Genomic DNA, 13,903 nt, shown 5'->3' on the forward strand with positions numbered 1-13,903 from the left:
GAGCCCAGAGAGTTGCGGTGAATGGAGTTAAATCCAGTTGGTGGCTGGTTCACAAGCGGTGTTCCCCAGGGCTCAGTTTTGGGGCCAGTCTTGTTTAATATCTTCGTTAATGATCTGGATGAGGGTATTGAGTGCACCTCCAGTAAGTTTGCAGATGACAACAAATTGGGAGGGGGTGTCAATCTGCTTGAGGGTAAGAAGGCTCTGCAGAGGGATCTGGACAGGCCGGGTCAATGGGCCGAGGCCAACTGTATGAGGTTTAACAAGGCCAAGTGCCGGGTCCTGCACTTCGGTCACAACAACCCCAGGCAACACTACAGGCTTGGGGAAGAGTGGCTGGAAAGGTGCCTGGAGGAAAAGGACCTGGGGGTGCTGGCTGCCAGCTGGCTGGACATGAGCCAGCAGTGTGCCCAGGTGGCCAAGAAGGCCAACAGCATCCTGCCTTGTATCAGAAATAGTGTGGCCAGCAGCAATACAGAAGTGATTGTGCTGTTCTGGCGAGGCCGTGGTGAGGCCACACCTTGAATACTGTGTTCAGTTTTGGGCCCCTCAGTACAAGAAGGACATTGAGGTGCTGGAGCGTGTCCAGAGAAGGGCAACGAAGCTGCTAAAGGTTCTAGAGCACAAGTCTTATGAGGAGCGGCTGAGGGAACTGGGGTTGTATGTTGGGTTTGCATGGCAAGGTTTTGGTAGTGGGGGGGGCTACAGAGGTGGCTTCTGCGAGAAGCTGCTAGACGCTTCCCCTGTGTCTGACAGAGCCAATGCCAGCCAGCTTCAAGATGGACCCGCTGCTGGCCAAGGCCAAGCCAATCAGCGCCTCTGTGATAACATATTTAAGAAGGAAAAAAAAACAGTTAGAGAGAGCTTTTGCAGCCAGAGAGAGGAGTGAGAAGATGTAAGAAACTCTGCAGACACCAAGGTCAGTGCAGATGGAGGGGGAGGAGGTGCTCCAGGCGCCGGAGCAGAGATCCCCCTGCAGCCCGTGGTGAAGACCATGGTGAAGCAGGCTGTCCCCCTGCAGCCCATGGAGGAAGGATGAGGGGGTGTAGAGATTCCACCTGCAGCCCGTGGAGGACCCCACGCTGGAGCAGGTGGAGGCACCTGAAGGAGGCTGCGGCCCGTGGGAAGCCCATGTTGGAGCAAGTTCCTGGCAGGACCTGTGGACCCATGGAGAGAGGAGCCCACGCCAGGGCAGGTTTGCTGGCAAGACTCGTGACCCCGTGGGGGACCCACACTGGAGCAGTTTGCTCCTGAAGGTCTGCACCCCGTGGGAGAGACTCACGTTGGAGCACTTCGTGAAGGACTGTCTCCCATGAGAGGGACCCCATGTTGGAGCAGGGGAACGTTGAGAGGAGTCCTCCCCCTGAGGATGAAGAAGCGGCAGAAACAACGTGTGCTGAACTGACCACGACCCCCATTCCCCGTCCCCCTGTGCCGCTGAGGGGGAGGAGGTTGAAGCTGGGAGTGAAGTTGAGCCCAGGAAGATGGGAGTGGTGGGGGGAGGTGTTTTAAGATTTGATTTTATTTCTCATTCCTCTACTCTGTTTTGCTTAGTAATAAATTAGACGAATTCCCTCTCTAAGTTCAGCCTGTTTTGCTTGTGATGATAATTAGTGAGTGATCTCTCCCTGTTCTTATCTCGACCCATAAGCTTTTTGTTACACTTTTTCTCCCCTGTCTAGTGAACGAGGGGAGTGATAGAGCGGCTCTGGTGGGCACCTGGCCCCCAGGCAGGGTCAACCCGCCGCAGGTTGTTTAGTCTGGAGAAGAGGAGGCTGAGGGGAGACCTTATTGCTCTCTACAACTACCTCAAAGGAGGTTGTAGTGAGGTGGGTGTTGGTCTCTTCTCCCAAGCAACAAGCAATGGGAGAAGAGGAAACAGCCTCAAGTTGCGTCAGGGGAGATTTAGATTAGATATTAGGAAAAATTTCTTCACCAAAAGAGTGGTCAGGCGTTGGAACAGGCTGCCCAGAGAGGTGGTGGAGTGTGTTCAAAAAACACATAGACGTGGCACTTTGAGACATAGTTTAGTTGACATGGTGGTGTTGGGTTGACGGTTGGACTTGATGATCTTAGAGGTCTTTTCCAGCCTTAAGTTTCTATGATTTTATGATTCTATGATACATATTGGCTGAACAGATGTCCTGGAATGAAAGCAAGGACACCAGCACAGGGTTGGGCTCCCATGTGGTGGTGATCAATACAGAAGCAAATCAGGTAAGTGGGAGTCTACCCACGGGAGACTTCCAAGCAGATCTTCAAATCAGCCAGTGTCTGCTCTCCTGAAGTCTCTGGTTGTGATCCTGGGTTTTGCCCTGCTCCCTCCTCACAAGATCCTGAACTCCAACATCTCATAGTCACCGCAGCCAAGCTTGCCCCCAGCCTTTACATCCCAAACCAGTTCTTCCTCATTTGTAAGTGTGAGATCCAGCAGAGCACGTCTCCTCATCAGGTCCTCCATAACCTGTCAGGAAGTTACCATCAAGGCACTCCAGAAACCTCCTGGATTGCTCGTACTTTGCTGCTGAAAACAAAGCTCGGAAACTGCTGCGCAAACTGTTAAGCCTGCTGGCTGCCTCTATTAGCTGCACTTTCACACGTACTGCTGGGGCTTAGGACTGTGGAGCTGGTCTTCAGTCCTCGAAAGTGCAAAGCAAACAGGCACATTGGGAAGAACTTCCTGTGGGATTAAGTCTCTCATCCTATATTGTCACAGCTGGTTGCACTTGTTCTGTGTTTTCTGCCTTTCACTTTGTCGGTATCCCCTTCTAGACTACTTGCCTTTATTTGACTGTTGCAGAGAAGTCTTTCCCTTAAAGTCATTCTGAATTCAAGAAAACTGGAAAGCAGGACTCCCCAAGGGATTCAAGTGGATGGAGAAACTGCCACCGATGCCTGAAAATGAGATACCTAGATCCAACAAGTTCATTTCTGAATGTGAGCACACCTGTTGATCTTTGGTGGTGCTTGGAATCCTCTCATGTATTCTCCATCTGCTTCAGGTGGCTGGCTGCTTCTAAAACCAGGCACCTTCAGTGCTCCCAACATGTGTTTTGCTGTGTTCCCACCTCTTAAATAGGAGCTGCAACTAATTTATTGTGTCGTATAATTTTGCAGAAGAACTGAAAATTTTATCTTCCAGCTTTTGGATTTCAGCTTCTCCTGATTACCTCTGAGGGAAGTTGCATTCTATGTCTTCTCCTGCAATCTTGAGTCCTGCAAGACACATTGTGACTGCAATATTTTCCTTAGTTAATGTCCCATTGATCTTGTCTGTATCCATGTCATGCTTGTTGACTCTTTGTCTATATTGCATGGGTGTGTGAAAGTAGATTCAAGGATTTCCACTGCCTCTTCTAGGAGTGCACTTGTTATAAACAAATACCGCTGCCTTTAGTGGTTCAGGGCCAGAAGTCCCTAGCAATTCTGCACTGCCAGGTGCCACGCCATTGCCCCAGCACACAGATCTGACACATATATTTGTGAAGTTAAATAACCTAGGGTCACTTGTGAAGCTCTTCATGACTGGAGCAGGTAGAGAACAGCTGAGAATCTTTACTTACAGAACTGTGGAAAGATGTACAGGAAGACTGAGGTCATTGATACATGCTCTCCCCAAGCATGTTTATGCAGCAGGAAAGAGAAATAAGTTCCTGCCATTTTGGAAATGATATATTTTGGAAAAGCTATTTGCAATGGTTCCAGAGCCTTCCCCTGAGGAGGTAACCTCTCCCATCACTGTCCCAGCTGTCCGGCACCAGGACTACTATGGAGTTTCTGTGCAGGCTAGTGCGGAGTTTGGCTACCCTCACGACTTTGAGTCTCTTTATCCTGGAGTGGGACAGACCTGTTAGTCACCTGAATCTTGTAAGGTCAGCTGTTGATTTGCTGGGAAGATTAGCTTGGTTTGTGATGCTGAAAAGAAAGTCATCTGATCTCTCTGCTTTAGACCCTGTGCACACACCAAAGTGAATTCACATGAGGGTGCTTGCAGAGATCTTCGCCTTGGTCAAATGGCCTGGATAGCAACAACTGATAAAATAGGAATATGAATGTGAACAGCTGTGTGAATGGAACACCTGAAACTATCTGAGAGGGCATTTGCCCCAAACACACTATTGCTAAAGAAAAACATGACCACCAGCTTAACAGTAACCAGGGAATTAGCGAAAGGCTTTTGAGGCAGAGAAGAGTCAGTCTAAAAACAAAGTTTAGAAGAAGCAAGAAGATTTTTAGCAGAGAAAAGAGAGAGACGTGGGAAGGAAATGACAGTGGAAATCTGTTTTGACCGTTGCCCTGGAACTTTGCAACCTCTGTCTGTAACAGAGCATCCTCCCTGTTGGATACTGTGGGTAACCTGCATTCCTGGCAGAATGGGGTGCAACATGTACAGAGCCACAACTTCAGTGTGCATATGTGACCTTGTGCTTTCTCGCAGGCCTGTGGGTTAGCAGACTGTAGGAAGTGTCGTGGATATACATGAACCTACATCTCCAGCAGGAAGTGTGTGAGAATAGGGAAACCCCTACTCCCAGAAAAGGGATGTGTTCTTGCAGCCTGCACTTCCTGTGGTGGGAGTGGCAGGCAGGAGGTTGCACAAGTAATCATATGATTGTGTGTGCGTGTGGGGTTTAGAGCTTTGGGGGATTAGTTACATAAAGTTGTTTAGAAATTTGTAGGTGTTTATTAATATTTTGTGTCTGGTATTGTGTTTTATCTGTTGGATTGCTGATACTGATCTTGAATATACAGGTCATGGTTTGTCTGTTAATTCCATGTCATGAGTAAATCAGTAAACTACTTAGATCTATCCTTATTAGATTTAAAACACATGCACTGAGCATATTTTCCTTCTGACAGTTTTGCACTCTCTGCATTCTCCATACTGATCAGCTGAAGTCAGCTCCCAGCTCATATGTGCAAAAGCAAGTATATTTTAGAGTGATAGCAAACACAATGCATTTTGGGCATCTGTGGTACAATTCGGTGCTGTTCTCCAGCATGACGGCTGGGAACCTTTTAAAATGTCACTTGAGAATCTCTCACTGCACTGTGAATCCAGTAGCTAGTGCCTTTTAGTAGCTCATACCTTCTACGACAATACCAGCAAGCACGTGTATGGACCATCTTTTCAATGCAACAGAATTGTTGGATGGTTGGACCCTGCCTGCAGCCTGTCGTGCATGAAAAAACATACTCAGAGGATATTTTCTACACACAATTTAGGCTCCTCGTTTGTAACCAGCTTTTTGCGCTGCTCTTTTGAGTCTTTAACTGATGTGCTTATGCTATTGTGTTAGCTATCTCATTCCTTCCTCAGTGCATCTGTGTATGCCTCTTCACAGAAAGAAACTAGCTGATGGAACATGGAAGAGTAAAGGCTGCATACCCACTCCAGTCCATTCAGAGTACAATGAGATCCAGCAGACATTATTTATCCTTAGGGGTATCCTTAGGCACACTTTATCCTGCAGCGTTTTGAATCAAGTTGCCTTGAGCAGTGCTAGAAGTACCAGGTATGGCTGTGCCTTTTGTAGTCATGACCAAGTAAAACTTCATGATCTGTAGTGCACAGGGATTCTGGCACTGTCTAGTGTTCCCTTATGACCTTGAGCTCCATAATGACAGGTCACATGCAATCCCTCCACTCAAAGCTCCATCCTCTTTTCCTGAGCACTTAGTTAAAAACAGCGTTGGCAAATTCTTTGTTGCGCTCTGGGTTACTGTGATCAGGCTTCACATGGGGGTTGCCCAGACTGAGTCACAGATATGGTTTCCTGTCATTTTCTGACTCCCTTTTGCAGGAGTGGGTTTAGCCCTTTGCTAGCAAATACCAACAGCACAGGCATTTTCACACACATACTCACTCACCAGGAGAGAACAAACACCAAAGAGGTAAGGCCAGTAGTATGTCCTGTGAAACTTCTTGAATATGTGCAAAAGGAGGTAGTTCGAGCTGGAATGATTCTACTCTTCATCTGTTTCCATTTGCCTCTGTCAGTTTCTGTGTTGCAAGGAGCATCTTGTGAAATGTCCTGGCAGAGAAATGGTGAAAATTCCCCCATCTGCATGTGCTGTGGGGAACACCCAGGGTATCGCTTTTTCTGCACACCAGATTAGAGATTATAGAGGCTCCTCACCAGTGTGGGAGCTGTCCTAGTGCAGTCTTCTGTGCAGGAGGAAAGCTGTATTTGTGGTTATATTGGTAATGTGGACTCTTGGTGGAGAAGAGTGATACTGCGGTAGAGATAATGAATCGCCGAGGGAGAGTCAGTCCTGGAACTGCAGGTAACCACAAAGCCTTCCCTTCTGTCTTCCTGTAGAAGAAGGAGGAGATGGGGGAAAATACAGGACTGGGATAGATAATGGTCATGGTATAGTGGCTGGCCTTGTACCAGGAGAAGGGGCTTAGGACAAGAGCAAAGCAACAGATGAGGGAACTAGAGAGTGCCCGGGCTGGGAGAATGACCTTTTTTCTAGAGCCAGGGGGAATGAAAGTCCAGGCAGACTATGGTCTGCCATCCCCTTTGGTGTTTTTTTCTGTAAACCATGGGACTGAAGAGCGCTATCCTACTGTCATTATCGAGGTAAAACTACCTGCATCAAGCTAAGCACAAGTCACTACTCCCACCTCTGGTGTCTCTAAGGACAATCAAGCAAGGGCTCTCCCAAGAGCTTCAAAGTGCCCATTCTCCCTGTGGAAACAATCTCTTCTGTGTGTCTGCCTCTGCAAACGCTGAGCTGGACAGTCACTCCTTTGACTATAGGCTATTGTATAAAAGGGCTTGTGGGATAGAGCCAAAATAAAGGTAGCTGAGAAAAAGAAGCTCTAAAGAGAGATGAAGAGGAGGGAAGTATGGAAAGAGCATTCATTGAAAGACAGGGGTAATGGAGGGCAATAAGGAAGATGTGTTGGGGAGAAAGGAGGTGTGACAGGACAAAGAAAAGAGGAGTGCAGTTTGGGAACGGTACAAGCAGGGCTTGTGATAAAAAGTGAAATAAAAGAGCAGCTTCACAGTAGCCCCCGTGTTGCCCTACTCTGTGGATATGACCCACTGCTAATGACAGTGAGCAGGACGTGGTTACAGCAGGACCTGGTTACAGCACTTGTGGGGATCCCCAGTCCTTGGAACAAGGGTACCAGCAGGTTGTTGTGGTACAGAGCCACCTGGGTTATCCTGCCCCTGACTCTGAGCTGGGGGATCCCCATTCTTGCCTTGTGTTTTTCAGCCCCAGTAGAAGAGAGAAGCTGCTCCTGGCTGAAACCCTGGGTCTTCCTTGTTTCTGTCCTTGTCATCAAAACTGCTTTTGTAACCATCTGCCTTGGTGGGTTCCAGGGTCTCGTAATTCCCTTGGGATGAAGGGGTAGTTGATTGCCTTTTGTCAGATGGAAAAAAAAGTCCTAGTCTCTCTGCCAGCAGGCAAATGCCCTTTACCAAAACAGCCTGTTCTGCTGCCCCCCTCCTACCTCTGCCCTCTTAGTCAGGGAGTCGGGTCCCTTCCACAGTTAAGGTTTGTTCCCTGGCAGGACCTTCCCACTGCTCCTCTCACTTTCCCACCTGCCTGAATAACACTGGTCCTGGATGAAATCAGTCAGTTTCTCCCTTCTCACCAAGAGCTGAGAAGTCTCTTTAGTGTCTGAGGGCATCTGAGTAGGTTCCCCAAAGGCTGGCTGTTGGATGTTGGTTGTCCTGACCTGGTCTCTCTCTCTCAGAGCTCCCTGTGACAATGTTGCAGCCAAGGAGCCAGCGCGATCTCCTTGGAAATACTGGTATCAGGCTGCCCATATTTTAGCAGCGTGGGGGTGAATCCATCAAAATGCTCCAGCTGCATCCCACTCACACTGCTCGGTCCGACCAAAAGGGAAATCCTTTGCTTGTACTGTCCTGGAGTATCATACTGTTCTGTGATGACTCTTCTATGCTTCTTCTTGTCTCCCTTGGGTGAGGCCTCAACACTCAACAGTTCTACCCCTTCTTGATAAGGGTAAAAGTGATGCTCTAAAACTGCAATGCCCAGGAAGATTAAGAGGAAATATATATTAACATTCCACCTTTATTAAGCTTATCCCATGACTTCTTTGACCCTTTCCTGACCCCATCCTCAAAGGATGTCTAAGCTGGTTTTGTCAGCTGGGAAAATGAGTCTCTCAGCCAGCAGAGGTGAGGGAAGCTCATGCAACTAATGCCTGTTCAAAGGAGGGAGTGACCAGTAGTGGGAGAAGCAGCCTGCTGTTTCTCATCTCCTTGTTCAATACAGATTTCAGAGCTGGTTAGTGTAACAGTCTCTGTGGGGACTTTAAACCAGAAGCGGGGCAGGGTGTGGGGTGTGGGTAGGGCATGTTGCTCATGAATGAGGAAACGATGACAGTAGCACTTCTCTTTCCTCTCTTCCCAGTTGTTTTCCTTCATGGAACCTACGGCCAGTACAAGACCCTGCTCCAGAATGCCACAGAGTGGTGCTGCGTCCCCAACATATTTGCAGGGAAAAGTGAGTGATGCTAAAAGCCTCCTAAGCCACACTAAGAACCTCACCAAAATTTACACTGGTGTCAGTCAGCCTTCGACAATGGGAATGTGATGGTCAGCCAGAGCTGGATTGTTTTAAGGAAGGAAGCTGGACAATTGAGGGAAAATGCTGCATTGCACAATTTTACTTTGGATGCTATGAAAACATGTTCTGGGCCCGTGGAAGAGGGTGGGTTGTCCAGATCTATGTTTGACCACCTTTCCTACTCTTCCCCTCACACAACCTCAACTGCTAGTCCAGTTCACTAATCTAGCTGCAAGTGATTCATCCTTTTGCAAGGGCTGGTTCAATCCAGCTCTACTCCCTGTGCTGGCTCACTGCCCACTCACACAGGCATCATGGTCAGTGCAAGGGACAGAAGTAGGAGTGGTAGGAGGATGTTGTTACGTAATTTGTCATAGCTGGAAAGCTGGGCTGCCGTCACACATGAAGTGATGGCAATGGCAAGTGCTAGAATTCCTGCAGCACAAATTCCAAAACTCAGTTCCGAGGTCTGTTCTCACTTGTGTGCTGCATTCAGAAACAGGTTGCAATTTGCACAAAGGCTAACCCCTTTAGTAACATCTGAGCTAGCTTTTCAAACTCTGTTTACAGTCCATGATAAAAAAGGTGTTTGCAGGTATAAAATAGGCACAGTTCACCTGTTCTTATGGTGGACATCTATGGAAGGCCAGACAAGCTGTGTTCTGCACATGCTCAATTTGCTGTTCCCTGTAAAAAAAAAACCTGCCTAGCTCCACAAGGCACATGCATGTCCATCTCCCAACCGACACACTTAAGAATTTAGAAGAAATTGTCCAGCATTGCTTAGTCATGTGGGAAAACTTTTGCTTTCATTGTGGAATTAGGAATGGATGGAAAAGTTTTGCAGAGTACATGATGGCTACAGACCATCCTCCGGCAGTTCAGTGAAAGATCGGGGGGGGCAGCACAGAGACAGAGAGCTCCAAGTCTCCTTAGACTGCTTGAACTTGATTTTGCATATTTTCTGATGCTCTCTAGTGCCACGGTCTCTTTCTGTAAAGGTACATAATGGTGCACCTTGAGTTGATCTAATATATAAGACCACAGGTAGGTTAACAAAAGTTTTGCTACCTGTTCCACTCACTGGACTCTACTCCCTCCATTTGGTGCCAAGAATGGGATGTGAGATTCTGTGCTGTAAAGACAGCTCTTGAAGGACACAGGGTTATCTGGGTCCACCTTGTAGTATGAATATGATGTACTTCCTTGCTGTGAGTGGGCTGGAACATTGGCTTGGCTGGGGCATTATCGCTGCATGTGCCCCCCCCATGAAGAGCTCCTAGCCGGGAAACCAAAGAAGGGAGTCATAGAATCATAGAATCATAGAATGGTTTGGGTTGGAAGGGACCTCAAAGATCATCTAGTTCCAACCCCCTGCCACGGGCAGGGACACCCTCCACTAGACCAGGTTGCCCAAAGCCTCATCCAACCTGGCCTTGAACACTTCCAGGGATGGGGCCTCCACAACCTCTCTGGGCAACCTGTGCCAGTGCCTCACCACCCTCATAGTGAAGAATTTCTTTCTAACATCTAATCTAAATCGACCCTCCTTCAGCTTAAACCCCTTACCCCTTGTCCTGTCACTACACTCCCTGATAAACAGTCCCCCTCCATCTTTCCTGTAGGCCCCCTTCAGGTACTGGAAGGCTGCAGTTAGGTCTCCTTGGAGCCTTCTCTTCTCCAGGCTGAACAATCCCAACTCTCTCAGCCTGTCCTCATAGGAGAGGTGCTCCATTTCTCTGATCAACTTCGTGGCCTTCCTCTGGACTTGCTCTAACAGCTTGATGTCTTTCTTGTCCTGGGGACCCCAGAGCTGGATGCCGTACTCCAGGTGGGAGATCTCACAAGAACGGAGTCCCTTTGAGGTCTGAGATTAAGAGCAAGCATCTAAGGTAGCACATACAAGGATGCATTTGTTTGTTGACTTTATTGGATGAACTTTTCAGCCTGATACATTCTATACAGAGATATATTCAGAGTATAATATATACAGCTCATAGATACACATATATAGCCTCAAAGCATGCAGCCTCATGCTTTGAGAGGATATATCTGTGTTTTTTTAATCTGTCATGTGACTTTCTGGCTATAAGGCAGATCTCTAGGAAAACTTGGCTATTGTAAGGAACTGCCTGTGGTGACAGCAAGGCTGCCAGAGCAGTTTACTGCACATTTCTGTCAGTCTGCATGAGTTGAGAGCTAAACACTTGGACAACAGTTCTCTGATGGAAGTGTTCCCAGAGGAGCGGAAGCCAACTACTTCCCATCTTGGTTCCTCAGGAAGTGTAATGCAGAAACTGATTCTCACCAAACAGAGGTTGCATGGACATGGCGGAACAGATAGAGAAAGGGAAAGGCACTTCAGGCAGGGGCCTTGTGACAGGACCCTGCCAGGCTGTTGACAGCTTTACCTGTGGAACATGGAAGAGAGCATTTACCTCTGCCCAGATTAAAAGTGTAGTTCAAACCCCTGCCCTAACACTTAGACCCTACAATGAGCTCCCTAAGATGAAGGACAGCACATCATGTTCAAAAGCGTGATTATTTTTTTTTCTCCACAGAGGAGAGCTGGATGTGCTGCCCAAAGGGCTGGAAACGCTTTCAAGAAAGCTGCTATTACCTGTCAGATGATAAGATGCGCTGGGCTGAAAGTGTGCAGAACTGCACTGGGATGGGCTCCCACCTGGTGGTGATTAACAGCGAAGCAGAGCAGGTAGGTGCAGGGCTGAGAGAGGGGCACAGCAGCCAGAGACACAGTGCCAGGCCCTGGAGGGGACTCGGAGCCCCTCCTTGCTCCTGCAGCTGAGGGGAGATGTCCCTTCTGCACCCCTTCAGCACCGGCTCCCCTCTGCCACCAGCCCCAGCCCGCAGGGACTCCTGCTGCCTCCCTCTGCTCAGTCCTGCACCTCATGGACATTGTGCTTTTTCCAGGAGTTCCTCTTCAACTTGGCAAAAAGAGTATTTACTAACGCATATGAAACAAAATACTACATAGGCTTAACTGCTTACGAAAATGGGCAATGGCAGTGGGTGGATCAGACTCCATATAAGAAGGCAGCCACGTGAGTATCCCGGGAGAGTGAGGAACGTCCTGTAATTCACACCCCTCAGTCCAAGTGATTAATACACATGTGTCAGAGACGAGTCTCTATTCCTAACTGTATTCTAAGTCAGAAAACTTGACTAGTTTTCTAGTCAAAAACATGACTAGTCTTTGCCTTGCCAGAGCTCCTGATTGCTGTTGTAGCAATCTTCTCCTTCCTCTTCCACAACTGTTTGAGATGACTTCACTCCCACTGTCATGCATACCAGTGCATTCCCAATAGAGGAACTTTCTTTTACAGGTTCTGGAAACCCGGGGAACCCAATTTACTCTTTGCAGAAAAATGTGCTGCAATTCATGTCAAGGGAAACACAGATTCCAGCACTTACAGTAACTGGAATAACATTCTTTGCTTCACAAGTTGCTATCGAATTTGTGAACTCGCAGTCAAATTTGTCTGAGGAAGGAAACTCCACTTTGGATATAGGACCTGAAGGAGTATCCTTGAAGAAAGGGCAGCTTGTGAAAGAGCTGAACCCACACAAATCCTTTATCTTGCAATGTAGGATGAGCAAGCCTGCCACAGAATCCCAGCTCTGAAGGACCTCAGTTCCCAGCCTGTGCCCCTGCATCTCTTTCCAAGCTGAAGATCAGTCCTGGATGAAATTGCTCAGGCTGATCTCAAGGACCTACTGTGCCCCTTTTCACTCTCCTTCTTCATAGATGGGTGCCCTGATCCTCCAGTACTTTCCTTGACTCCTTGTCCAGATAATGATGCGGAAAAGGCCCTCTCTCTGTTTCACGAAAGGACACTGGTCCCACAAATCACTGGAGCAGAATTTGAAAGAGCATTCAGTGGAGTGTGCTTGGCCCACCCCTGAAGGGAACAATTATACGTGGTTTATCTTTAATGTTTCCTTCTTCCTTCAGTATATCCTGTGCTGATAAGTTAAAAAACCATATCAATAAATGTTAATTCTGCTCTTTGCATGAGACTCTCTTCTGAGTGACAAGTCCCAGCCCCTCTGCATGGCGGATTTAACTTTTCAGTGTGTTTGGCACCTGCAGGTGAGAATATTACTGTGATGGTTTATATATACATATAAAAAAATATATATACACAAATGTATGTGTGTATATATATGTTTATATATATGTATAAATAAGTGATGCACAAATGCAATTGCTCACCGTATGTGGAAGGAAAAAAACCAAACCCACCCAATGCCCAGTCTGTTTCCGAGCAGCAATCCCACCTCCTAGCTAGCTTCCTCAGTTATATCTGGAACATGATGCTATAAGGTATGGAATATCCCTTTGGCTACTCTGGGTCAGCTGTCCATGCTATGGTCTCCCAGCTTCTTGTGCACCTGGCAGGGCATGGGAAGCTGAAAAGTCCTTGACTTAGGGTAGACACTAGAACTACCTAGCCACAGCTGAAAGCCACCAGCTACTAGAACAAAAATTATCTCTATCTCAGCTGAAACCAGGACACTAGAGTTTCTGGGATCTTTTCACAATGGACAAAACTTTGTTGTCCTGTCTAACAAGACAATAAACCAAAACATTGCAATGGACTTCTCTTTTCGATTTCTCCCAACTCAGCTCTGGAAACCACAGCAGCAGTGTTTTGAGGAAGAAAGTGAGACAGATAAGACACATAGAGAGTGACCAATGTTTTACAGGAGGTTTTAGAGGCAGCCGCAGTTTTGTCCTGACAAAAGAGGGATCTTGGGAGATGATAATGGGTTTGCCTGCAGAAATGCTGAAGCAAAGTTTCTGATCCCATCTCCCTGCAAACACACACACACACTCACACACACATGGACACATACAGAAGTACAAACCCATTCTTTTGCATTAGTTGTACAATACAGCAAGTGAAGGTAGACAGAAGAATTGGTCCCTGTCCCTGCTTCATGCAGCCACTGTTGAAGGACAGGTGGTAAAACTCTGAACAAGAGTTTCAGCCATGTCTCAGAGTAAAGCCAATGCCCTTGACTAGTCCACCCCAATAGCAGCACTCAGGGTTTAGGTAGGGATGGACTCTGTCCACAGTGGGTGTTTGCACAGATGTAGAATAATGTAAAAGCCTCTCTCTTAATGTATTCCTCTTCGTTATGGATTTATCTGAAAGAGGTACCTTTCTCCAACATATGAGAAACAGGCATTATGTCTGTCTGTCTTCATCCAGGAAGCAGCAGATGTCATAGCAAGAGGCAGAAATAAAGATATGCAGTCGGGTATAGCACTTTTAGAAAGCTTCAGAAGGACAATCCCTGCATATTGAACTAGGAAATTGGATGG

General features: G+C 47.4%; 1 protein-coding gene across 6 annotated transcripts; it reads left to right on the top strand.

Annotated features, from left to right (window-relative positions):
* Positions 1-5,891: 5,891 nt before the first annotated feature.
* LOC129204508 (C-type lectin domain family 4 member E-like) lies at positions 5,892-12,799 on the top strand. 6 transcript variants are annotated; one of them, XM_054820663.1, is made up of 7 exons: positions 5,955-6,288; positions 7,231-7,326; positions 8,398-8,490; positions 11,115-11,266; positions 11,389-11,615; positions 11,898-12,094; positions 12,365-12,799. In XM_054820663.1, exons 1-6 carry the CDS (start codon positions 6,252-6,254, stop codon positions 12,055-12,057), a joined length of 765 nt encoding a protein of 254 aa, XP_054676638.1. In that variant the 5' UTR covers positions 5,955-6,251; the 3' UTR covers positions 12,058-12,094; positions 12,365-12,799. The 6 variants fall into 6 exon arrangements, with proteins under 6 accessions (XP_054676676.1, XP_054676666.1, XP_054676638.1 ...); XM_054820701.1 differs by lacking the exon at positions 11,898-12,094 and having other exon boundaries at positions 5,892-6,288; positions 12,320-12,799; XM_054820691.1 differs by lacking the exon at positions 11,898-12,094 and having other exon boundaries at positions 5,893-6,288; positions 12,163-12,799.
* The last annotated feature ends 1,104 nt before the right edge of the window (positions 12,800-13,903 follow it).

Source organism: Grus americana, chromosome 1 (genome assembly GCF_028858705.1).
Source record: "Grus americana isolate bGruAme1 chromosome 1, bGruAme1.mat, whole genome shotgun sequence".
In the NCBI taxonomy this organism is placed as follows: domain Eukaryota; kingdom Metazoa; phylum Chordata; class Aves; order Gruiformes; family Gruidae; genus Grus; species Grus americana.